At 36.1% G+C, this 26923-nt stretch overlaps 2 protein-coding genes across 2 annotated transcripts in view; one reads left to right on the plus strand and one right to left on the minus strand.

The window, feature by feature from the left end:
* Positions 1-4775, plus strand: part of tmcc3 (transmembrane and coiled-coil domain family 3) — a 43301-nt gene extending 38526 nt beyond the window's left edge. The window contains 5 exon segments of the mRNA XM_056455477.1: positions 30-72; positions 74-166; positions 2836-2930; positions 2932-2971; positions 2974-4775. Of these exon segments, the coding sequence (XP_056311452.1) occupies positions 30-72; positions 74-166; positions 2836-2930; positions 2932-2971; positions 2974-3138 (436 nt within the window). The 3' untranslated portion in view covers positions 3139-4775.
* Positions 4776-7647: 2872 nt separating this feature from the next.
* Positions 7648-26923, minus strand: part of lamb1b (laminin, beta 1b) — a 51363-nt gene continuing 32087 nt past the window's right edge. Inside the window, exons 22-33 of the mRNA XM_056455461.1 lie at positions 25654-25868; positions 25461-25557; positions 19503-19872; positions 17117-17301; positions 16801-17033; positions 12566-12766; positions 12169-12313; positions 11737-11941; positions 10348-10489; positions 10093-10269; positions 8577-8736; positions 7648-8502 (exon numbers count right to left, since the gene is read on the minus strand). Of these exons, the coding sequence (XP_056311436.1) occupies positions 8366-8502; positions 8577-8736; positions 10093-10269; positions 10348-10489; positions 11737-11941; positions 12169-12313; positions 12566-12766; positions 16801-17033; positions 17117-17301; positions 19503-19872; positions 25461-25557; positions 25654-25868 (2267 nt within the window). The 3' untranslated portion in view covers positions 7648-8365. The remainder of the gene's footprint in view (positions 8503-8576; positions 8737-10092; positions 10270-10347; positions 10490-11736; positions 11942-12168; positions 12314-12565; positions 12767-16800; positions 17034-17116; positions 17302-19502; positions 19873-25460; positions 25558-25653; positions 25869-26923) is intronic.

The raw sequence follows: 26923 nt of genomic DNA on the forward strand, positions 1-26923 counted from the left end.
GCTAATTTTCATGTTGTTGTTTTTATAAGGTGTGAACATCTAGAAGACCAGCTGAATGACCTGACAGAGCTCCCATCAGAATGAAACTGCAAACCTCAAACAGGAGCTCGCCAGCATCGAGGAGAAAATGGCCTATCAGGCTTATGAACGAGCTCGAGATATACAGGTATAAACAAACATGCATGTTCAATAGCACTTTTGGTGCTAATTTTCATTGATCTGTGGCCTGCACCATCCCAGCAGGCACAGGACATCAACATGATGTCAGATCGACATTGTGGGCATAGTTTAGCAGATTTGGAGATTTGTTTGGAAATCAAAATCGGGTTGCCGTCAGGCTGACATCAATGTCTGACGTTGAACAGATGTTGCAGTTTGGTTACTTTCCATTGCAACCTAAAAACAACAAAATATCAATAGTTTGTTTTCCATCCAAAAATGTGAATTAACTTAATGCGCAAAACTGGATTATCGCATAAAAGATATGCGAATAAAGCAGCGTTTCCATCACATGAGTCAAAACAAACAAAATCGTTACTTCTTGATAACTGGCGCCAAATATCAACAGTATAAACGAATTTGCTGTGGTAGGAGAAGCTTCACTAATCTTTTCTTCGTTAATAAATGACTTGCGCTTCAGAAGGCAATCCTGACACGCAGTGGAAGCGTGGTGGCGTTTGAAGGTGTGAGACGCTCTTGATTCTGGAGGTCATTAATAATATAATAACACTAATACTAAAACAGTTGAGGCGGTTTTAAAATGACCAAAACAACATTCAGATGTTTTACAATGTGCTCAGCCACTGGTTGTCCATTTTTATCATCACATGATTTCTTATAACAAAGTCACATGACTTTTTTTAATGCGCATACTGGAATTTGTTCAGTTAAAAATTTTTGACTTTGACTTCAATTTGACGTTGGTTTAAGATGTTGCTCAACGGATTTTTGTCACTGTCAAACAGAACCTAAAATCAGCAAAAACTCCTACGTTATTGGACGTCAAAAGAACGCTGTCCTTAAACGCAGGTGACCTAAATCTAACCTAAAATTAACGTCTAATGATGTTGTGTGTCTGCTTGGATGAAGCTGTATTAGCTGACTAACCAGTTAAATTTTGGTTTAGTTTGCACCAACCTTGGATTTTAGCTAACATATAGGCACTCTTTATTGCCATGGTATTATATAGAGCAGCTGAGCTACCTTCATGGGACCTAAGACCCAGAATTGGTGTAGACTAAACTGAAACTTAACTGGCTAGCCAGCTGATTACTTCATGCATTTTATTTCTAATCAAATATCTATCTGATCATGAAAAAGACAGGTGTAAATGGCCTCTGAAATGCATTTGAGATGGAAATAAATACAATCGCTCAAACTAGGACACATTCCAGATTAAACAGGACAGGTTGTTGCACCTGGTTTTTGAAACCACAAATGGTATTTTCACGTCTAATATTCTAAGTGATTGTCGAATTATAAAATTTGAGGTTCACCTCATGTATGCCTTTTGCCTTTTAGAAATGACATTACGTTTTATAAATTTGTCTCATTATATCTCATTGTGCAATTGATATTATAATTAAATAAGGGATTTTTTTAAATCATTCTATTAATGTTTTAGTGTCATTACACATTTCCCTTGTCAAATCTAATACTTTTTTTTTTCTCACAAAAAACATCTATTGTTCTTATTAAAGCACATCATAGCAAACCATATTAAATGTAAATTATGTTGTGGTCTTGTGCAGCAATTTCTTTTTTTTTTTGTAGTTAAAGAAAAAAAATGTAATTAATTAAAAAGTTCACTTTTTAAAATTTATTTTGTCTTTGTGGTGGTGAAATTAATGTTTAGCAGTGCCTAACTTTTTAAAATTAAACTAGGCTCTATATACAAAAGTAAATTTGGCACAAATGGCACCATCTACTGAGAATTACTAGAATATCATCAGCATCCTTTCTTTGGTTCCTGAAACCTACCTGTAAAATGAAATTGATTAAATCATTAAATCAATTTGTACATTCAGTATTATAAGGTTCCAAGTTATTACCAGTTGGTCACATGTGTTTTTCTTTGTGAACACCAAGGCGCTGTCAAAAGAAGGGACTATTTCAATCGGAAGAAAACCAAATTGGTTATACATTTCTCAATCTTTTATATTACGTAAACATTACTCCTCCCAAAATATAATTGCGATTAATAATCAAATGGCATTTCAGATATAACAGCTCTAATGCAAAATAATGCCACAGATGACAGTTTGGGAGGTTTTATTTTTTGCTATTCATTCCATTTTTGTCTGTCTCTGTTAAATGATAAGGATAAATTAGTATCAGATAACAGCATTAACACAGTGATGCATCACATATACCTGTTGTATCTATATCTTTGTGAATGGGAGGGAAAAATAGGGCGTTTTATTTGTTTTTAGAGCGTTAAAGAGGTTTTTATATTTACACAAATTAATGTAAACCTGACACTTTATTTAAACTCAGTCTTACAAGGACTCAATTAGGAAAACGATGTTTACTATAAATGTACTTGCAATCATGTTGCACTGCTTGCTTCAACCTATAATACCTCTTTTGCACAATAATCAACACTTAGTACCTCTTTGCACAATATCCTGCACAACCTTGTTTAGTCTCATGTAAAAGTACTTGTATAGCCTGTCTTATGTGTATAGTTAAAATAGCTCTTATGTCAAGTGTTGTATTTATGATTAATTATGTAGCATGGGTTGTCCTGTGAGACACAATATTTTGTTTTTCTGTATATTCACACATGTAGCTAAATGACAATAAAGCTCAACTTGACTTGTCTGGTCTCCTCAGGATGCCCTGGAAGTCTGTCAGAACGCGCGTCAGTAACTGGAGCTTCAGCAACAGCAGCAGCAGGTCTTGCAGTTGGAAGGCACCGATGCCAAGTCCTGCTGGAAAATGCATCAACATCATGCTGGCCATCGTCAACCCGTGATTCTGGTTTGCGTCTCCACCGCTGCTAAATTCTCTGCTCCGTTGATGCGAAGTCGTCTACATGTGTTTGGGACACTAGTATGTGTGTGTTTACTGCTGTATAGCTGGAGCAACTGGGAGCATCTGCAGTGCGCAATAGAGCGAATGCTGCTTCCCAGATGAGGGACGGGAAACATGGCTTTGTGTGGTGAATTTTGATTAAGTGGTGAATTCTGATTAAGTGCTCCTCCATGGGATATTCCCTTCACAATGTGACTGTCCCAAGACAATGGCTTTAATATACTTTTTTGCGTGTCTATTTTATGTTTGTTTTTTCGTATCTGGAAGAGTTGGTATTGAATGATGTACTGTAGCAGAAACGGGTCCATCTAGATGACTGGATTGTTTTTAGTAATGGTTTCGTTTGTCAGCTGTGTCTTAAAAGAAAAAGGTTCACAACCTTTTTTTTATGTTTTATGTGTTTTCTTAGGTGGCGATGGTGTGTTTGGGTTCACAAAAACAAATCTGGGTAACGTTTCTTCATTTGATCAAAAAATGCCTAAATTAAACCATTTAGGGACCATATTTTTTGGTAAACGGAGTGTCACGGATTAAATAATTCTAATAATTCTTTATTCTTATTGGGTTTTAATACTTTTACATGAAACGATGATGATTGATTTTTAATATGATTTTTTTGGTCATTTAAATCAGTGTTTCTCAGCCACGTTCCTGGAGGACCACCAGCTCTGCACATTTTCCAAGTTTCCTTAACCAAACACACCTGATTCAGATCATCAGCTTATTAGCAGTGACTGAAAGATGCACATGCAGTCTTGGTGGTCCTGCAGGAACGTGGTTAAGAAACACTGATTTAAATGATAATTTTTTTCTTTAATTGCAATAAGACTGTTGTTGAAATGCCGCGGAATTTAAAATTAATTTCAAACTTTTTTTTCTTTCACAATTTCAAGTTTATATCTTTTTTTTTTTTGAGGATTTTTAGTTTATATATTGAGTTTATAAATATACATGTTCAAAATATAAACTCTAATTCTGATTTCAGAATTTAAGTAGACAATTCTGTACTTGTTTTCAAGTTATTTGTTATTATACATCGAAATTGCAGATACTTTAAAATAAGCTGGGATGTAAACTTGAAGTTGGCTTTATTTTCTTATGCATTTTGTGTTGTTGTTATTATTATTAAGGGTGAATTACAAACCGGATGTTTTTGGCAATGACATTTTCTAGCATTATTTGTACTATTGAAATGGCCTGAAGTTCTTTTCACCTGCACTTTAAACATGTCGCCCCGGTTTTGAGATTTAATTCTTTTGTCTTTACTCTTAACCAGCATTACTCTGTACAGACCACAAACACTTCGTCTTTTTGATTCTTGTATAATAGAAATGCCTTGGGGGTGAAACTAGAAACTAGAACACGAGAAGGAAACAAATTTCTCTGTCAAGTTTAAGTAACATTCTGAACTGTTCTTCGTCAAAGTTAGACTATTTTTATACATTATTAATTTGCTTTGTTTAATGTATGTCTTAATGATTCCAACATTTGCAAACTGACTTTAGGAATTTTACCACTGTTTCTCTGAGCGTGTGCCTGCCTGTGGTCTTGACTGAAGATTGTAGAAGCCAAATCTGAATTTACCCATGAAAACCTGTGTAAGAAGAGGCCTTTATCTTTAAGCATGGGATTTTAAGTGATTTCATTTGTTTTTACACATGCTTCGGTCACTGGTAGGAAACTTGTCTAGTCTTTAAATGTTGTCTAAGCCTGCAAATAAATGGCCTCATTTTTCTCTATTTGTTGATTGTTTATACACTCTGTCACATGATGACAACAAATTGTTGGTTGTTTTTTCCTATTTCTTCTGAAAATGTATAGTTGCTCCATTTTTCTCTCTCTTTCTCTCTCTATCTATATCACAACCGGTGCTGTTTGACGTTAATTATTGTAAGATAATCCTTTTCAAAAGCTGAAGGCTTGAATGTCTTTCATTATTTTCAAAGGTCAATTGATGACGCTTGGGTCTTAGTGACTTTCAGAAGGTGTCGCCCTCTTGTGGTCGGTGAAGTGAATTGAACGCGAATCGAACAAAACAAAATAATTATATGCAAGTTTTTCATGATAAACGGCAGGCAGCTGCCTAGTTTTCCCTACAGTCCACTAAAATTAAAGTGATGGTTCACTCAGCAATAAAAATTTACTTCTAAAAAGTTTTTGTGGAGCACAAAATAAGATATTTTGAAGAATGCTGGAAACTAGTAGTAATTAACATTCATAGTAGAGGACAACTGTGGAAGGCAAAGGCTGCCAGCTTTCCAACATTCTTCAAAATATATTCTTCTAATATAAATATCTTCTTTATATCTTCTTCTTAAACATTTATTTACAACAGACAAGTTACATTTATTTACAACACAGTGTAGAATTTTGAGTGTGCTTTACGAAGATGAGTTGGCTTTACAAACCACCTGTAGGACACATTCGCTCCTTTCCAGAAGCACAAGGCACTTTTTTTATCAACACAAAATAGGATATTTAGAAGAATACTGGAAACCAGAAGCTATTAACACCCATAGAAGGAAAATACCAATTTCCAACATTCTTTGAAATATCTTTTACAACAGCATGCTCTATTCATGTATTTACAATAGACCTTTTCTTCACCCGCTGCGTAAAACGTATGCTGGATAAGTTGGCGGTTCATTCCGCTGTGACGACCCCAGATTAATAAGGGACTAAGCCGAAAAGAAAATTTATTAACATTTACGTGTTTTCAAACCGTTGAGTGTCTTTTTTTCTTTTGAACACAAAAGATACTTTGGAAAATGATGAAAAGTAGCCACTGACCTCCATAGAAGATCTTAAAAGTATCTTATTTTGTGTTCATCTGAAGTAAAACCGGTTTGAAACAAATGAACGATAAGTAAATGGCTAAAATTATACTTTAAAAAAACATTAAAATTAGCTGTTGACTTGAAGTTAAGTTAAAGTTGTATTTACATTTGTTCTTTATGAGTGCCCACTGTCCTCTTGAGAGTTTGCTCCAGCCCAAACAAACCCTTTAAGATTATCATTATTAGCTTGATCAGATGTGTTTAATTGGAGTTGGAGCTGAACTCTGCAGGACACTGGCCCTCCAGGACGTTGTTCAACAGTAAACTGATGCCTCATTTTAAATACAATTTGGTGGCACAAAGGATCACATTCAGTGTGGACAGCCTCCAGTGACAAGTGACAAAAACTGGTGTAAATAGTTTTAGAAAAGATTGGAGAAGATTGGGTCACAACATTATATATGTTCAGTATATAAATGCTGTAACATATTAATTGAAATTTTGAATGTAAAAATAAGTAGCGAAATTGTTAGTTACTTGAAAATTATTGCTTAGATGAATGTTGAACCTCGTAATGTCAATGGACCTCATAATTCTAAGCAGAAATAGATTTTTTAGAATGTTCTCTCTGTATTGACCTGTTCCGAAAATGTTCCAATTTACACAGGCCTACTGGGTCTACATTCAGGGTCTGTCATTTTCATGTATGAAAGTGCCCTGTTCCTCATTTAATTTTGTGAATGCAAATGTTTAAAGCTTAATATTTAAGAACTTCTCAGAATGTCGCTAATATCACCAGAACAGTATAATTCAAAAGTGGTAGCCTACAGTGACTCCACCATTCGTATTTCGCTCTCTTGTTTTACACGTTTAGATTTAAATATTACAAATGGCCGCAATCGACCAAATCGCAGCAAATGATTAATTAGTGACATCTGTTTTCTCCGCTTGTCACGCACTGGGCTTTCGTAGCGTAGCTAGAACCTTCCGAAAAATAATAATGGACATTAAATACAAACATAAAAGCGATAAAAAACTGTTGATAAGTCGCAAGGAATGACATAAGGAAGCCCCAGAGAAACACCAAACGAGTGAGTATTTTTATGTAATTATTTATTTTGGCCGCTGTGCCAAGACTGTTGTCTGCGTTCATAACACTGACATAAGTGTGTCTGATTCTTGTAAAATTCTTACATTTGTTTTAATTTTAAATGAGAATATTTGGCTTGATTTATATGCCACACAGTTTGGTATGAAACATGAATGATTAAAATGTTATAGTCAATGTTTGAATACATATTTATTTAATGTTTTAAGAAGTATTGCTAATCCAATACTGCATTCATTTTTATCAGACATCATGCATTACGATGAAATTATTAAGTGGTGTGGTCAATGTAATATGATAAATTTAATGTGTTGTTGATAAGCAAAAAAAAGTATTTTAAAAGGGAGGAAATAACATATAGGCTACTTATGTATGTTCCCCCTTTTAAAATGCAATATTAATGTACTATTTAAAAATTAAAATGTTAACTGTTGACTGTCATGTGTTTGGGAGGAGAACAGGCTTCATTAATACGCTACAATTACTGTTTCCAGACTGGTTGTGTGTGTTTATAAAGACTAAACTTTAGTGGTTCATTGTTTGTGATCACATATTCTGATGCCTTTTTTTCATCGTCACTCTACTCTGTAAACATTACCTAATTTGTTGTCCACATTTTGTCCTCTTATTTCCACCAGATACATGTTTGTTTATATATTTGTATCATTACTATTTCACACTGAATCATTCTGGTTACTGGTATGATATACTGTAGGACACAATACATCATGTAAGCTTTTTATAGTTAAGAAAGGGCAAGAATACATATATTAAGGGGATCATGGTAAAATTTTACACTGTTTTACCATTTGGTCAGTTAGTAAGATCACAATACACAATTACATTACACATTGTTCCCACTGATTATAGCAAAAAAGATGGTACTACTTTAGAAAAGTGAAGCGAAAATGTCTCAAAATGGCAGTTTGAATTAATGATTGTTATTTGGAGCCAGAGTTTGCAGCAATAATTAGTCATTTGTTTTTATTAGTTCATTAAAGTTTTTGGTTTACATCTCAATCTATGGGGTTTATGACCTGTACTGCAGCCAACAACCAGGAAGTGACCAAATTGTTTTGGCTTCACTTTTCAGGCACTTTGTGATTTAGAGTTAGTTTATACACTGGGTATGTTATGGTGTATCAAATACTGTATCGGGTCCAAGCCTCTCCTCATTACAATTAAGAAATTAGAATTAAGAAAACTTTATAAAATTATAACGTAATTCTGCATGCATCCCAGACACCAATATTTTAAAATTTGAATCACAATCTGACGTAAGTCATGCATTTAAACAATACCATCATGTTTTTTAATAGTATTACAGACACTATATTAGTAACATTTGTTGTTCACTTTTGGAGTATTGGGACCTACAAACTGTGACAATTGACATTAGACACAACAATCGGACAGCATTATTTATTAGTTTTGGTGGAAACGGTTAAGCGCAGGTGCTGTAGATGTTGATCTTCTGACTGAGCTCTTGCAGCACATCTCTGGCTTCATTCTCCAGCCCTTCTAGCTCTTGAGATTTCCCCATCAGAATGTGCTGATTTGCTGCAAATGATCTTTCCAGCTCTGAAAGTGTTAAAAAAAAGAGTAGTAAAGAATTTGAGCTAAATCTACTATTGGAGTCTATGAGCAGTGTTTACCTCTTAGTCTCTGTAGCTTGTTGGTGGCGTCTATTATAGATCCTTTTGCCTCCTGTTGTAGTTGCTCGGCCTTTTGACGTGCATCAAACACACCTGCTGCTTTTTGATCTATCAGGCCACTGGCCAGCTGATACTTGGGTAGCACGAGTGTATCCAAATCCTAAAACACACAAATATACACATGCATGAAACAAACACTGACTTTTTTTCTACCCAGTCTAATCTAAAGAGATTTTTAGTGCTGTCAAACAATTAATATCATCCGAAATAAAAGTTTATATGTTCAAAATATAAAATTAATTTGTATTTTATGTGTGTGTATTTATACATGTAAACAAAAATATGCACAGTGCACAAGTAAATATTATATGAATACAAACTTTTATCTTGGATGTGATTAATCACAATTAATTGTTTAACCAGCCGGTTCGAATGTTATCACTTGATTGAATGGGCTGTTATCATCCATCCACATGGTTAATTAGCTATAGATCACATACGGTTATGGCCGAAAGTTAATGAGAATTATTTATATTATGAACTTTTTAAATGCGAGCACTTTCAAATAACTTGTGAACAAAATGTCAAAATATGAGTGAAATTAATGTTTAATGGTAATTTTGTGTAACATATATTTGTGAAAATAATACTTATTCTGACCTGTTCTTATTAAAATGCATAAAAGATTGTCACCATCATTTAATTTTATTATATTTTAAATTATTAAAAACTTCTTGCTGACAAATGGGTGAATCCTAGTGATCTGAATGTGATTTGATTTCGAGATTTGTCAATAAATGATCATTTTAGGGCTGCCATGTAATCCTTAAATAGAATTTTTATGTGATCAAATTATTCTTGATTTTAATATACATGACAAGACAATTTGGTAGATAAACTATTTCTACACTAAATAAATGAAACCAGGCAAATTCTAATGTATAAAAAACAATTGTATGCAAAATTGTAGTAATTTATGCTTGAAAATCAATTTGAAAAATAATTTTGCATTGTTCATTTTATAATAAATATGGAAATATTGCGTTTAAAAAGTCTATTAGTTTGTGATGCTTTCAGTATCTTCTTACAACATGCTTTGTAAAAAAAAATTCTGTGAATTAAACTGCACAACCCAAAAAAATAATACTAATCAAAAGGATAAGGCTCCTTTTAGAACATAAAAATTATTTATTTTATTTAACACTTAACTTTATACGGAAAAGGTTCATTTTGTATGTGACATCGCTTCGTAGAAGATGTGCAGTTGCCACTTGTATGACTTTGGTAAATCAAATCAAATTTTTTAACATATTGAGTATATTTACAGTAGTGAAAAATACAAGCCTACGCAAACAATGTTTGCAATTTTGGTGATATTTGCATGGAATTGCTTAAATGCATCAATTACAATAAGTCCAACAGGTACAAGGTATTTTTGGTGGCTGGCTTTATGTGTAAGCAATCATTTTTGGCGGTATTTGTAAATAAATAAAGATGAATGTCATCTTCTAGTTACCCGTGCAGTGGGCTCCAGCTCTGCAGTGGTGTCCTCAGCTTGTCTCTGAGTCTGATCTGCACTGCGGGACGTTTCTGCAGTTTTCCTTTGGAGATCATCAACGTCTCTCTCTAGATTCAACACTCTGCCTGTGCTGCTGCTCAGTTTGAACTCAGTCAATTCAGTTTTTGATTGTACCTGATGCACAGATTTTATTAAAAAGAATGTATTTAAATGGCACAATTTTAAAAGTCTAACATACAGTATTCTACTCACAGAAGTGATTTGCTGATTTGTTTGGTTCATGTCACGCTCAGCTGCCTTAATTTTTTCATTGGCAGCCGTTTGAGCGCGCACTGTGTCCTCGAGAGTTTTCTTCACCTCGTCAGAGGTGTGTTTTAGCGCTGTTGCTCTCTTACTGCAACACAAACACACAATTATGTAGAAAAGGAAGGTAATATTCTGGTACTCCTTTAGCTTCATCACAAATGATCATAAAAATGGAATGTATTCAGTGGGAGTTTTTTCTGTTTAATTTATTTATTAGGATAACCGTGTACCATCTCATTTCAAATTTTTAGAATAAGAAACAAATTTAGTTGTTTAATATCATAATATTCAGTCTGATTTGACATACTGTTCACAAGCTACAGCTACAAGCTTCAGCATAAACTGACACTTGACTTGTAAATTAACAATTTCCAAAAAAAAAAAGGAAATTCATTCATTCGTTCATTCATTTTCCTTTGGCTTAGTCTGAATGGACCGCCAACTATTCTAGCATATGTTTTACTCAGCGGATGCCCTTCCAGCCGCAACCCAGTACTGGGGAAAAAAAAAATCTAAAAAATATTTTGTCATCGGCTAAAATTTAGACAAAAAATATTGACAATAATCCAATATTGTGAATCACAATTGAAAATCAGAGTGTGTGATAATCAATTAAAAATCTTACAATGGTGCAGGAATGACATCAAAACCGAGAGACTTAATTCACCACTTATTTCTTTAAGATGTTCAACTAATTAGTTAAGATCTGTGGTAAACATTAATTCGTGATTCGTCAGGGTTTTGCTTTACAACACAGGTGTCAAATTCAATTCTTGGAGAGCCGCAGCTCTGCACAGTTTAGCTTTTACCTAATCAAACTAATCAAATCCTTCAGTTATGTTTGAAACCTACAGGTAAGCGTGTTGCAGGCAGCAGAGTTGGAACTAAACTGTGCAAGGTGGCCCACCAGGAACTTGACTTGACACCTTTGCTTCACAACATCTCCCACTCCATCACAAATGTCATTATCTACTAACTAGCAATATGGGTTTTTATAAAAATTCACACAATTGCTTCAAAATTGGTGTTTTTGACATAGATCTGTCTAAAATACATTGTAATTTAAAAATGCAATCTAATTAACAAAACAAAGAATTTATAAAAACAACACACAAATCTTTTACTCATTTTGTTTACCACACCAGAAAATGACTGCAGGAACCAGCAGTAAATTATTCTTCTAGGTTTTTACATGATTCTGGCATAACTTGATTGACAGTTGAGGGTTGGGGTAAGAGGACAGAATTCACAGTATGTACAGTATAAAAATCATGCCTATATGTGAAATCCTCATAAAACAAGAAAACCCAGTGTGTGTGTTTTGTATTTACTGACTTGGCAGCCTTTGCTTGTTGCAGGAGTCTCTCTGCGGTGCGGGTTTTTTCTGCCGTCTGGGCAAGAATATCCTCCACATTGGTCAGTCTGGCCACATGTTTGCGGATTTCTGTGGTCATGTTTTTTAGTGCCCCGGACGACACTGGTAGACTTAGTTTCATTACCTCATTAGCCACTTCCTCTATACGCTTTGGATCGGTTTCGTCTACACAGACAATCAGATTCAAGTGTTTCCATATATCTGTGACATCACTTAGTGACTATAATAGATATACCATGCTCCTATAGTTTGTAAGCAATGGTATTTGTAGCAAAAAGACTAGTATGAAACTAAAGCTGTTACATTTCTGACAAACTTGCGTAGAAGTTTGAAATTATGATATTGTGCACACAGCCATAGTGTGAGTGCTTATGTTATATGACAATACATACTTGTGAGGAAGTCTCGTATCTGCTGAATGAGGTTTCTGAGATCCTCATTGGTCTGTTCCACTCGTGCTTTGCTCTGATTGGCTCTAAGTAACACATCCTGAGCGCTGAATTTAGCCTCATCTGCACGTTCTCGAGCATCTGACACCTACAGGAAACACATTTACGTCCTTAGAAACACTTATTGCAGTGTTAAATTGGATGTAAAGTTGATTATAATTTTACTTAAAAGAAGTTTATCAAGGCTATACATATTTTTAAATACAGTAAATTGGAAAATATTATTACAATTTATAATATAATTAAAAAAGGTTATCTAAAATGTATTACTGTGATTCAAAACATATTGATCTTAATTAATTAATAAATAATAGTAAGTTATGTGTTTGTGAGTACCTACCATCCTGTTTAACTTGTCTACTTCTTTTAGAGTGTGCAAGACCTCCTGGTCTAAGTTTTTGGCTTTATTCAAGGACTCTTGAGATCTGGCCACAATAGTCTCACATCCTTCCCCACCACAATGGAACACGCCATCCTCATGCTTACAGCCCAGACCACCACAGTCCCCACATCCTTCCACACCTGCAGCCCCTCCACACACCTACAAAAACATTTACATATCTGACATTACAACTCGTGACAATATAGGGTAGAGATCAAATGACAGAACAACTACAATTTCCCACATTTGGAGGTCTTTGCTTAGTCCTATTGAAATTTATCCTAAGAGTTTAAAAGTGTTTTTTATTCAGATTTTATGAGTTACATATATTCTGAAGCAATTTATGAATAAAACTTAAATTATTTGTTTACCTTTGAACTCTGATGGAAGGTATATATTACCTTTTTTATTTTTATTTCAGTTAAATCCAGCCAAAGTTATTTTGAAAATGATATTTAGCTTTGCAATGTTTTTTTTTTTTTTTTTTTATCAGCAGTTCAATTAAAGCACATTTATCTGTAAAAAAAAAAAAAAAAAGAAAAGAAAAGAATTTAAAATTCAAATTTAAAACTATAAACCACTGTCATCTTCATGTTTTGTGATGCATTTTTTTGGAGTGATGCATTTTGGCGCCATCAGCTGGACAGCAATGTGTTTTGCTTGTCTGTCTTAACTGCACTTTTACATTCGTTTCAACTGCACTTGCGCTTCACACTCAAGAAAGATATAAAAAAACACAGTGCTGTCTAGTGCTAATGCACCAAAAAACACACCTCAAAAGGACAGGATTATATGGAAGCCCGTTCCCGCCACTGAATGATAAATTTTTTTTATATATATATAAAAAAAGCTTATAATAATAAAAAAAAAAAAAAAAAAAAAAAAAAAAATATATATATATATATATATATATATAAATTTTAAGTCAGAATTTTAAGTTATAAAGTCGCAATTCTGATTTATACAGTCCCAATTCTGAGTTACAAATGAGTTTCCTGTTATGCCGACTGGCCATAAATGGAGTTTTAAAGACGCATGCACATTACTGTAGCTCATAATCACAACATAAAGCCTATATCTGTCTTTTTATTGTTTATCACCCTTTCAAAAAGGAAATATATAGTTGAACTAGGCTGTCTATTTATTCGTATGGATTTGTTCTTTTTTAATTATTACCATTATTAGCATTAAACAGAGCGCCTGAAACTAGCTATAGGTTTGGGTGATTCCTCCAAAAGTCTAAAATTAGGATTTCTATATTATTTATCTATTATATGTGTAACAATTATATGATTTACATTTTGTTGCAGCTGTTATTTGTTTCATATTGCAAGATCATGTGGTTTACTTGGGAGCTGCAGACATATCGTACATAGACATTATAAAGGGCTAAAACTAAAAGGGTTGTTTTAGTTTATATTTCAGTTCAGTAAAAGTGTCAACCAAATACTGTGTATTCCAGGCCTTTATTGGTAAACTGGGCAGCGAATCCATACCACATCACCAGCAGAGAACGTAAAGAAAGAGTCTTTAACACTTCATTTATGGCCAATCACCATAACAGGAAACTCCTTAAAGGGCACCTATGGTAAAAAATCTACTTTTCAAGCTGTTTGGACAGACATATGGGCATGTATGGTGTATAGACCGTCATATTGGGGTGATATAAGCACACCCAGTGCTTTTTTTTCAATTTAACAACATAAAAAAACGGTGGACCAATTGGAGCGGTTTTCAGAGCGACCGCAACTTGACATAGGAGTGCGATCCCCCCGCCCAGCAATATTGATTGACAGGCGCATCATCATGTCCTCAGTTTGTTGATTCACGTCCACCATTTTCAGCTTAAGTAGAAGCGATATCACTAAAGGAACACCCTTGCTCTATTTTTAGATGCAAGGCTCATTGGACTCAACACAAGATCAATATTTTCCACATTATCGCTCTAATCGGAATTATTGGTTGTATCTTTAGGTAGGTTTGCAAACATGTGTACTTGTCATTGAGTCTACCTTATACTTCAGCCGTTTGCATTTTCTCGCGATCACAGAAGCTCTCTGTGATCTTAACTAGGCGCCGCTGAACCTGACGCAGCGCCATGCGTTTTAGAATTCTAAACATAGTTTTCTATCAGGGTACACACAACGGCGCTTCAAGTCGACGGCTGGGCGCTGCGGACCACTGCCGACTTGAAGCGCTGTTGTGTGTACCCTGATAGAAACCTATGTTTAGAATGCTAAAATAGGTGGTGCGACGATTCGGGACACTTCATGTTTCTTCCGCTCCACAGAGAGTGTCTGGTGCGCCATGTCGCGGCTTTGAGCGACGCATCCGGTGCCTCAGTCAAAGTTAATTCTGTGTGCCTGGTTATTAGTTTCTGTGTACAAGCTCGGTACTTGAAACTAGCACACAGTTGGCTGTAAAACTATACAAAGACACAAATGATTTTGTACTCTCTGCTTGGTCTGTGTCCGAGTTGTACATGTACGACTGAATGCTGATCCTCTCACTCCTGCTCCTTCTCTCAGTCTTCCCGTCTGACTCTGTTGCAAACACAGAGCGGGTGAGCTCATGGCTCCGCCCCCTTGTTACGTTGGGTGGGAAGCCGAAACGAATCTACATAAACAATTCTAGCAACATTAGTGATGGTATCAGTGTCAGTATGGTTAATAAAAAAACTCTAGTATTTACTATAAATTACTTCAGTATATTTTCATGTGGGTGTTTGACAACTGAAAATAGATCTAGCAGCAGATATCGCAGCCTCTGTTACTTTTTACTTTGCACTTTTTTGTTAACATTTATTATCTATTTAGGGTATGCATGTTCACATTCTAATTCCAATGCCTAGTTATTAAATTGTTAAAATGACTATAATTACATTAAATATTCTTAAGAATAAAATATTATACATTCTTTGGAAGAGTGTACTTGCATTGTGATATTATATAATTATTCTGGCATTATATATTGAGTGTCATAAAATGGTCTTAAAAGTACAATAATATTGTTCATCGCAATATATGTTGGTGCAATATATTGTACAACAAAAAATAGATATTGTGACAGGCCTATACAGGATACCTTTATTCACTCCGAGCCGTCATAGGATTTTTTTTATTATAGTGCTTGGACTTATTTTGGACTGCTAATAAGTAGCAGCCACCCTTTTGCAACAACAAAAATGTATTTGAGTTTGAGAAGAAACATTGTGTTCAGCAAGCTTGGGCGAAGCTGAACCCAAAGTGTGCAGAAGTCAGTAAAGGTGGAGCTGAAGTTTCACAGGTTGGTGTAGGGCTGCGCAATATATCGTTTAAGCATTAATATTGCAATATGAACATCTGCAAGTCACATCGCAGGATGTGCAATGTCGAGTTTCGATCACAGTTGATCAGGAGCTACAGTTGAACACAAATGATTTGTGAAGTTTAACCATAAAGTTACAAAAAAAAGTGTAATTTAAGTGTATTTTTAAAGCCTGTGGCTGTGTGACCATCTCAATCCAGTTAAAGATAAACCAAATTTATGTAAATACAGCAGTGAACATTTGAAGTAGATCAAAACCTTTCATTGATGTTAAACAATACCATAAAGCAATAATGATTCTTGTCTTAGGACAACTTTAAATAACAGAAAACCATAAGGCACTCACTGTTAATGTTTATTTGTATCTTTTCTCTGCTGTATTTATCAATGTTTGGAATTTATGGATTATTATATTTTATGCAGATGCACTCCTCTAAAATTCATGCCAATCAACCTAAAATTATGAATTCTTTCCAAATGCAAAAAGAACTATTCATTTCATCTGGTGAAATTATTCTTAATATGTATGGCAGAAAAATAAAATATCATAGTCGTTTATTATAGAATAATAAAATGTCAGTTTTTTTTTTCCAATATCATGTCGCCTGAGTTTGGTGGTGTTTTCTTCAGCAGTTGTTATTATTTCTCTTTTAAAGCTACATGAAATAAAAGTCTTTGCTTGAAGTCGCTTGAGTATTTTAAAAAACATTATTGTACTAGCATGGTATAGTCACAACTACAATTCCTTAACTTAGTAATGGAGATTAGCCTATTATTAGAAAAGTATTTTTAAATTCTTAAATTTTCATTTCCACTGGAGGTATCATACATTCAAATAAGCATATTGTTGGTATTCACTTACTATTTTAAAATGTAGGATTAATTACCTGACGACTTAATCGTGAAAGGTCTGTCGAGTTCAGTTCAATTTCAATTTTGCTCAACCTCTGCATGTACAGCTGATGTTTCAGGTTAAATTCGTTCTCAGTTCTTTCTAGTTTGGCCTCTGCATCTTTCCGTAGCAGGGCAGACTGTTTGACTGGTTCAGAGATGGCTTGACTGGCACGGAAATCTGCTTCAGCTGATTCCCTATAATAGTCTCCGATGCTGTCCACCGCACCTGCAGAAACAGATCAGCACATGCTTCAGCTACACAGAAATTTATTTGGATTAAATCTTGGATGTAATTTGTGCAGTGCTCACCTCTGGGGTCTGAATGTTTAATGTTCAAAACCTGCTGCTGTTTATCAGAGGTGATTTCTTGTAGGTTTTGGGCCTCCTTGGTCAGACTTTTTAGGTCCTCAATTGCCCGGTGATGGTCAGTTGATACCATGTTCAAGTCTGTTTCAGATCGGTCCATAGACTTTCTCAGAAGTGATGCTGTCTCACTAAGATTAGAAGAAAAATTCAACAATGTGTAAAAGATCACACTACATTCACACTGTCCCTGGTTTCAACTTTCTCCATTTACTTGTGACTGGCACTCTGTACAGTTTTTCCCCATTTCCTTTATGCAAATGTGTTGAAATCTCAATACTGTGTTAAGGCATATTCATAATGTTTTCTTTGTGTATTGTGTTGTTGTTGTTGTTGTTGTTGTTGTTGTTGTTGTTATTATTATTATTATTATTATTATTATTATTTTTATTTATTTTATTTTTTATCTAAATTGATTTGTGGTCTGAAGTCTCCAAACTCATCTCTTTCAATCACTCTACCAATCCATCGACGTTATCCTATCACCAATCATCTTCATCAAGGCCTTTGTCCTTCAGTTGTACCTGCACACTAGGCATGGGCTGGTATAAGATTCCGACAGTATGATAACCTTGGATAAAAATATCACGGTTTCAAGGTATCATGGTATTGTGCTCACTGCCCTAAAATGCATTCTATTTAAATGTCTGGGTAAAAAACTAAAAAAAAAATCCCCTTTGAAAACAATATTTTATTTTTTGAAAGATTTATAATATTTTGGAGCAGTAAACATGTCACGCTGAATACTTCTAATGAATAAATGACTTCTGCTATCTTCATTTGTTTCAAAAACACAGATATCTTTACAATTTAAAATGGGATCTTTGGATATATTTTATGCTGGAGATACGGTATTCCCCCCAACCTACACCCCTTGACTCTTTCAAACCACGGTATACCTTGAAAATGGTTATCGTACATGCCTACAGCACACACTCACTCTTTACTGGTTCCTTTCCCACAAAATTTTAGCAGGCTTGGATTAACCCACTACAAAAGAAAATCACTTTAAACTGGGCAATTTTAGAAAACTTTAGACTACAGTACATGAGCTGCAGAATTTTTTTTTTGTTTTTTTCAGCTTTCTGTTATTCTTTCTTCAAAGCCTCACATTTAACTACGACTGCCCTCTGCAAAACTAACAAAAGCAGTTTCTTAACGATTTTTCTTTCATTTAATTTATTTACTTATAAAGCACAAAAAAACACAAAAATAGTTGACTACTGTGCTGTTAAACGGGGCAAAAATAATATCAAATTGATAAAAATAATAAATACAAAAAAAGAATAAAGAAGACAGGTAAAAGAAAGAATTAGATGATGCGACTGTAACTTAGATTTAAGATAATCAGTTAATGTTTTTTTTTCTTGTTAAATCTCTCCCCTGCTTTTTACAGTTAACCACCGCATTATCCTATCTATCCTTATGATAAACAACATTTCAGGTTCAAATTTTACCTCTCAGCTTTTTTAGGGTCTCTTGGAGGAGTAAGGTGTCTAAATCTCAACATCTTGCTACTTGCTTCAGGGCTCAGTACTGGTACAACTTCTTTTCTCCATATACATACCATCACTAGGATCTGTTTTTCAGAAGTATGAATTTTCCTGTCACTGTTCTTTTGAAGATACTCTTCCTCTAATTCCAGACTGATAGTTGTTGCTTGGATCTTAGTCTGCCCAAATTATTTATTTATTTAGTGATTTATTTAGTGATTTATTGATTGATTGTTTTGATTGTTGAATCGCTGTAATTCATTACACACATGCTCTGTTTTAAAAAATTTGGAACTTGTAAAACTCACTCTTGATCACGTTTGATGATGATTGATGATCCTAGCGAACTGAACAGACCTTTTATTCCTGGTTGCTTTGCGCTCTTCCTCTCTTGTTGATATGATTATACGCGTGACTACTGGACATGTTAATGCGCGCAGCTGTCAATCAATATTGGTGGGTGGGGGGACCGCTCTTATACGTAAAGTTGCGGTCGATCTGAAAACCGCTCCAATTGGTCCACTGTTTTTATGTTGTTAAATTTGAAAAAAAGGACTGGGTGTGTTTATTTCACCCCAGTATGACAGTTTATAGCTTGTAACAGCTTGTAAAGTAGATTTTTCACCATAGGTGCCCTTTAATGTAATGAAGCATTTACTTAAATGTGAAATGGGCTAATTTAATATGTAAAAATAAAATCAGACTGAAACTAACTGATGTAATAAAGATATAATAATATATAAATTATATTAATAATAATATATAATAATAATAATATATAAAGTAAATTTTATATTTTATAACTGGATACTAAAAATAAATACATATCTTCTACGTACCTAGCTTTCTTCATCATCCTCTGCGTGTGAGTCAAAGTTTGCTGAACTTTGTCATCCTCCAGTATCTCTCGGAGTTGCTTACTTTCATCGTCCAGATTCTTTATGATGTCTTTATATGGCGTCGCCACCCCCGAATCCTTCATTTCCTCCACCGTATCCACCAGCCTCTGTGTGTGATTGGTCAGCTCTCCCACATTAATGTCCCAGTCACGGAAACAGTGATGACACGCCTCACAATCTGGAAAGGTGCCCACAAAGCCCCGTCCACACGTGTCACACCTGCGACCAGCCACGCCCTCTGTGCAAACGCAGTCACCTGATGTCTTATTACACTGCTGAGTGGCAATGCCTCTTGGGTCACAGTCACATGCTGGAACACAAATATGCACAGATGATTTAGAAAATGAAATGAGGTCAGAAGACTTCATGTGATTTAAAATCTTGGATGTGAGTGCAGGAAGAATCGGTCATTCTTGATTTGTGTGTGTGTGTGTGTGTGTGTGTGTGTGTGTGTTTGCTTGTATTGGAATGCATGAGAACACATCTGTGTTCAGTGGAAAATGGGAAAATGTGTGTTTGGATGATTTTCTGCCAGACAAAGTGTTTAGAATATATTTAAAGCTAAAATTCAAGAAATATATTTTGCTGTTTGTCCTGGTGAGTGCTGAATTTTTGTATCATTCTACTGTGTTATGTAAATATTTTATTTTCAATGTTAAAAAATAATATAAAATAATATAAATAAAAATTTATGACAGAGCTGCCCTTTGTCAACAATTCTGATCAGGTTCAGGGTCCAGAAGATTTCGTCTCTGTTATTCGCAGACGATGTTGTTATGTTGACTTTATCGAACATGGACCTTCAGCATGGACTGGGGTTTGCTGCCGAGTGTGATGCGGCTGGAATGAGAATCATCACCTCCAAGTCTGCGGCCATGGTGCTCCACTGGAAAAAAGGTGGTTTGCCATCTCCAGGTTGGAGGAAAGTCCTTACCCCAGGTGGAGGAGTTCAAGTATCTTGGGATTTTGTTCATGAGTGAGGAAAGGATGGAACATGAGATTGACAGGCGGATTGGTGCAGTGGCAGCAGTAATGCGGTCGATGTACTGGTCCATTGTGGTAAAGAAGGAGCTGAACCGAAAGGCAAAGCTTTTGATTTACTGGTCAATCTATGTTCCTACTCTCACATATTGTCATGAGCTTTGGGTCATGACTGAAAGGACAAGATCTCGGATACAAGTGGCCTAAATGAGTTTCTATCGCAGGGTGGCAGGTATGCATGGGAGGAAAACCGTTTTCAAGGTATACCGCAGTTTGGAAAAGCCAGGGTTTTAAAACCGCCAAAATTTTCTGCTATACCGTTCCTACGATACATGTAAGATTTTTATTTACTTTGTTTGTTTTTTAGGACAACCGTATCTCCAGCAAAAAATTTTTAATTGTAACGAAATCTGTGTTTTTGAAAGTAATGAATACAGCAGAAGTCAATGATTCATTTGAATTATTTAGCCTGACTTGTTTACTGCTCCAAAATATTTGAAATGTTTCTCAAAATAAAATATATTGTGTTCATAGCGGAAAAAGTTTTTTGATTTTTACTCAGACATTTAAATAGAATATATTTTAGAGCAGTAATCACAATACCGTAAAAAAACATGATATTTTCATCCAAGGTTATCATACCGTCAGAATCTTATACAGGGCCATGGCTAGTGGCAGGGCACACCCTTATAGATAGGGTGAGGAGCTCTGTCACCCAAGAGGAGCTCGAAGTAGAGCCACTTGGCTGGGGCATCTGTTTCGGATGCCTCTTGTACACCTACCTAGGGAGGTGTTCCAGGCATGTCCCACCGGGAGGAGGGGTCGCCACAGCGGAATGAACTGCCAACTTATCCAGCACGTTTTACGCAGCAGATGCCCTTCCAGCCGCAACACATCTCTGAGAAGCATCAATACACCCACTCACACTCATACACTATGGACAATTTAGCCTTCTCAATTGCTGCATGTCTTTGGACTGTGGAGGAAACCGGAGCACCCGGAGGAAACCCACGCGAACGCAGGGAGAACATACAAACTCCACACAGAAATGCCAACTGACCCAGCCAAGGCTCAAACCAGCAACCTTCTTGCTGTGAGGCGACAGCCCTACCTACTGCGCCACTGCATCACCATGTTATAAACTTTTATATTTTTAATATGAAAATGTATAGATTCTTTTTGTTTTATTATTAGGATGAAACATTAACTTGCAGGCAATATTTTTTATCTTATTTCATCATGAGTATATCTGTAATGGATTTTTTTTTTATTGCTTATGACCTCAAAACAAACTACAAAAATGTCATGCTTCATATAAACTATTTATTATCATTCCCAAGCCAATGCACTCGAAAAGTAAGACGCATTTTTGCTTTGATGGTCAGTGCTTACTTGAGCTCGCCAGAAAGATTAAAAGCAGGAATAGAGGAAAAGAGAGATAATGTTTGTTTGTTTCTAGTTCAACAAGAACAGTCAAGCTTAAAGCAACAGCAGACCCCTATTTAAATAAACTTTAGATTTCTCTGCTGCTTTTTGTGGAATTTCAGAGAAGAAAATAAATCCCCCTGACATATGTAAGTTGTGAATATAATTTTCCAAACAGTTTAAACATTCTGGGAGTTATTTATGTGTGTGTGTATGTTTGTAGCAGTCCAGCCTCGAAAGGGAAACGTTGACAGTGTTTGGCTGCTATCATTTATTGAATGCAGATGGAAGAATTCAATTAGAAAAAAATCTCTAAAATTACAAAACATGGTATGTATTAATTGTATATCTGTGCCGTATTTCCTTGTGAGTGTTTGTTGGGTCACGTTTGTTAGGCTTCGACTGTATATTTGGATATTTTTTGTCATTGATTTATTGTTAGCTCTGCTCTGCATGTTGGTGCTGCTGTGCATGGCTTGCCATCCACCCCTGCTAGGAGTATTGCTGATTATTATGGTTCTTCTACAATATGTATGATTTGTTTTTAATGTCTTATTTCTGTTGGTGTATGATTGTCAATCCCTTCTGGAAATACGAAACTCTATGAACAACTTCCTTGTGGCTGCTTATATTGGACATTCCAAGTTATCGTCACCTTTTCTAGCTTGATGGTTCCACAAATGTGGAAAGAGGAGGTAATTTGGTCAAACTTAAGGTCTGTTTGGCTTCCTCATCTGGCTGAAGACCGGGTGCAGTTGCAAGCTGTGCAGTATGCAATGCTTATAATGTGCATGCTTAACACTTCCCCTAACCCTACCCCTCACACCCCATTCACACAGTGCGTCAGCGTCAACGCTTCCCATTCACTTTAAATGGGTGATGTTGACAAACTAAATTGTGGGTTTGTCTGCGCTGCTTCAGTGTTGTTGCTCGCTGTAGAAGTTGGGAATTTCTCAACTTTTCAAGCGCCACTCGAAGCGTCAACTAGTCAGATCGCTTTGTGCAAATTCACCAGCTCAGACAGTAGCTAATTGCTGACTTGTTTCATGGGCTGATGCTGCTATGCCCTCCATAACTTCAGACATGCCCTTCATCAAGCGTTGACAATGAAGCCCTGTGTGAATCGGGCATCGTGGTGATGTCACCAGCTCCATTAAATGCATTGTGTCTGAGATTGCGTGTCTGAGACTGCATGTCTGCGTGTTGCCGCATATGCAGCAAGCACACTATTGACAAAATGCAGAAACTCTGAGCTATGCCAGATGTTTGCATCCATGTTGCTTGCCCATAAGGACCCAGAGTCCTTCTGCCTGCTCAGCTGTGCTATCACTCTCAAAGCTGAGCACCCCATGAGTGTCCACTCATAGTCGTGGTTTGGCTTCTTTGGGGACAGTTATGACCTAATGGTTAGGGAGCTGGACTTGTAATAGAAAGGTTGCAGGTTCCATTCCCAGTCCCAGCAAGATTTGAATGAAACCACACTGTTTCCATCTTTGGTATCTAGCTGAGGTGCCCTTGAGCAATGCACCTACAGTTACCCCTAATTGCTCCCCGGCCACAGGAAGCAATAGCTGCTATTGTATGCTCAGTGTGTGCACTTGGATGGGTCAAAAGCAGATGACCAATTTCTAGTATAATTTCAAGTACTTGACAATACTCACTTCACTTCTGTATTCAAGCTAGATTTTACCTGTCGACTACTTCCTTCGGGAAGCTATATTAGCTTTGAGCTATAGTACAACTTGTTTTTTTTTTTTGTCCAGTACTATGTGCTGTTGTCTATCGCCCACCTAAATACAAAAAGGATTTCATTTCAGAGTTTTCTGAATTTCTTGCTGGAATAATGACGAAATATTCGGGTCTGCTGATTTGTGGTGATTTTAATATTAATTTTTGTGGTCCCTGCAGTTTAAGCCATGCATTGGACCTGTGGGATGTCTGTCTCCATCTCAGAAACATGTGAAAGTTTCAATTCCTTTTCCTGCCCCTCTATCTTTCCCCCAGCCGGTTAACCCCACACTATTAAGTCTTCCACACATTGCTTTCATAAACTCTAGTTTGTACACTGTGTGATCTGGCTTCTTCTTTGTGTCCAGGGGTCTTTATTTCAAGCGTTCATTCTACCTGCTCGGGGATTTAGGATTTTATTGCACCATTCAAAAGGAAATCCATCACTTTAAATGACACAACCTGTGATTATACAGTAGGTGGTGTTGCAGACAAGCTGAGAGAGATAAGTTGCATATTACACTGGACATAGTGTGAGACAGATTTTCTGATTATCACAATGCTGTTAAATACAGATAACTCCATTTTAACCTCTTCCAGCAATGTTCTAAATGAGTCAAGGACAACCTGTGATGACATTCTTCTTTACTTTACTAACAAGGTGTCCACAGTCAGATGGAGTATTAATATCACCGTTAATCGGTTTACTCAATCTTTTCCTGAGCCCATGTCGGTTTTTAGTGTGTTTTCAACCAGTTTTTGATCCCCATCCCACCTTTTTGAAGTGGTCCAGCCTATGTCACCTACTAACTGCCATCTAGACATTATTCCATCTGGGGTGCTTAGAGGCTTTTGGCTCAGTGGGATTCCGTCTTTATCAACCATTAATAACTGCCTCAACTTTGTCCCAAGTGTATAAGCATGCTGTGGCGAGTCCTCTCCTCATGAAACTTAATCTCAATACAGCTGTTTTGTCTAATTTTAGACCAGTGTCCCATCTTCCCTTTTTATCTAAGGTCTTAGAAAATGTTGTCTTGTCTTAAAAAATGGTATTTATCTCATAACTTCAGTTGCAAGTTTGAAATAAATCCTTTAGTGAGATGATTCTATATTAGTTTATTAAAGTTAAATCATGAAATCAGTTCAATCTTCTGTTTATTCAGCAGCTGCTATTTCCCCAGGGCATATCCTGGGTTTCTGGGCAAATTAGTGTGTATTTGGAGGGGTCATGCATTTCTGTGCTCTGCTCTCTGCCCTTCAAAGGTGATTAACTACTGATCACAGCATGCTTCCCTGACAAAATGTGCATGACAAATGAAATATGACATGACAAAGAAATACTTACGGTACTTACTTATACGAAAAGTCAATAGGACAGCTATGTATTCAGTTCCAGTCTAAACAATCTGACATATTTAGCCTTGTAAGTTTTACTTTTTGTAGTTAATTTTGGTGAAAGTAACTAGTTACTGAAATGTAATAAAGGATCATGTAATGCGTTACAATTCTGAGACAGGATTATTGTAAGGTAAGGGATTACATTTAAATAACAGTGACAGTTCATCTGTGATGTATTACAGTTTGGAAGAAACCTGCAGAACACTGCCTATGTGTTGATTGCCAAATTTGTTGTTGAGGACATACAGTATGTATATGCCACTAAATTGATTAAAATGGAAATTGTTCTATCCAGCTGATGAAATCAGACTCTACTTGAGTCAACCAAATGTGCGAACAAGTTTCAATAGCACAATGCAAACTCACCATGGCATTGGACTTCAGGATCTCCCCAAAACAGTTCCCTGCACTCCTCACATGTCCTGCCTCCAAAACCAGGCTTACAGGAACACTGACCTGACAGCTAAGTGGAATACAAGCAGAAACACAAAAAATGACATCCAATTTGTGATTCAGCTGATTGATTTTGTCAACTGGTGAAGCGTATGTGTGCTCGGACCAAGTCACAGGAGGAACTGTAGGAGTGTTCAGGGTGGCACTGGCAAGGCTGGCATCCTCTCCCACTATTGATGTTCCATGTATTTGGGGCGCAGCGGTCACAGAGCTGACCCTCCACACCTGGCAGACATGGGCACTGTCCGCTTATCCGGTCACACTCACACAGGCCATCAACACAGCTTTGTCTGGAACTACCCACAAGATGGCACATGCATCCTGATGACAAAACAAACAAAAATAGACAATCCAGTTTCTTCTGAAACCTGTTTTAGCATGCATGAATTGTAAAAGTATGATCAGAAGTAGATCAAAAAATAATTCGTGGCACACAAAGATGTTTTGAGTCAGTGGGGTTCAGTATTGTGTTGGACCCCAAAGACTTTCACTTTATGAACAATAACATTTTCATTATTCTTCTAATTTGGTTGTTTTGTGTTCTACAGAAAAATAGTTTACTGCATATCATTTTTTTATTATTATTATTTAATAAATTTATGACTTTTATGGCAAATTACAGTAAAAAAAACAAAAAAAAAAAATATATATCAAAAAGTATAGATAGTATCAAGCTCTCTGCAACTCTCACATGGTTGCCCACTGAAGCTAAGCAGGGCTGCACCCTGTCAGTACCTGGATGGGAGACCACATGGGAAAGCTAGGTTGTTGCCGGAAGTGGTGTTAGTGAGACCAGCAGGGGGGCGGTCAACCTGCGGTTTGTGTCAACTAATGCACCAGTATAGTGAAAGGGATGAGACGTTAAATCGAGGTCCTGACTCTCTGTGGTCGTTAAAAATCCCAGTAGGGGCATCCTGGCCAAATTTGCCCACTGGCCTCTGTCTATCATTACACCCTAACCATCCCTATATCAAAATTTGCTGCTTCAATCCACCAATCAGCTGGTGTGTGGTGTGTGGTGTGCGGTCTGGCGCAATTTGGCTGCCATTGCGTCATCCAGGCGGATTCTGTACACTGGTGGTGGATGAGGAGATTCCCCCCAATTGTCCAGAAAAGCGCTATATAAATGTAAGGAATTATTATTATTATTATTATTATTATTATTATAGAATGAAAAAAAAAAACTTACCAACAAATAAAAAGGTAAATAATAATGTGGCCTAACAAAAACTACAATTGTACAATCTGTATCACACAATGTACTCTATTTCGCACTTAGGAAAGAAAAAAATCAATTTGCTGGAACAAGCACTTGTTATAAAACATGTTCTTGGATGTATTTCCTAAATGGGTTCCAAATTTAAACTGGTTAGATG

This window comes from Danio aesculapii, chromosome 4, assembly GCF_903798145.1.
Source record: "Danio aesculapii chromosome 4, fDanAes4.1, whole genome shotgun sequence".
In the NCBI taxonomy this organism is placed as follows: Eukaryota; Metazoa; Chordata; class Actinopteri; order Cypriniformes; family Danionidae; genus Danio; species Danio aesculapii.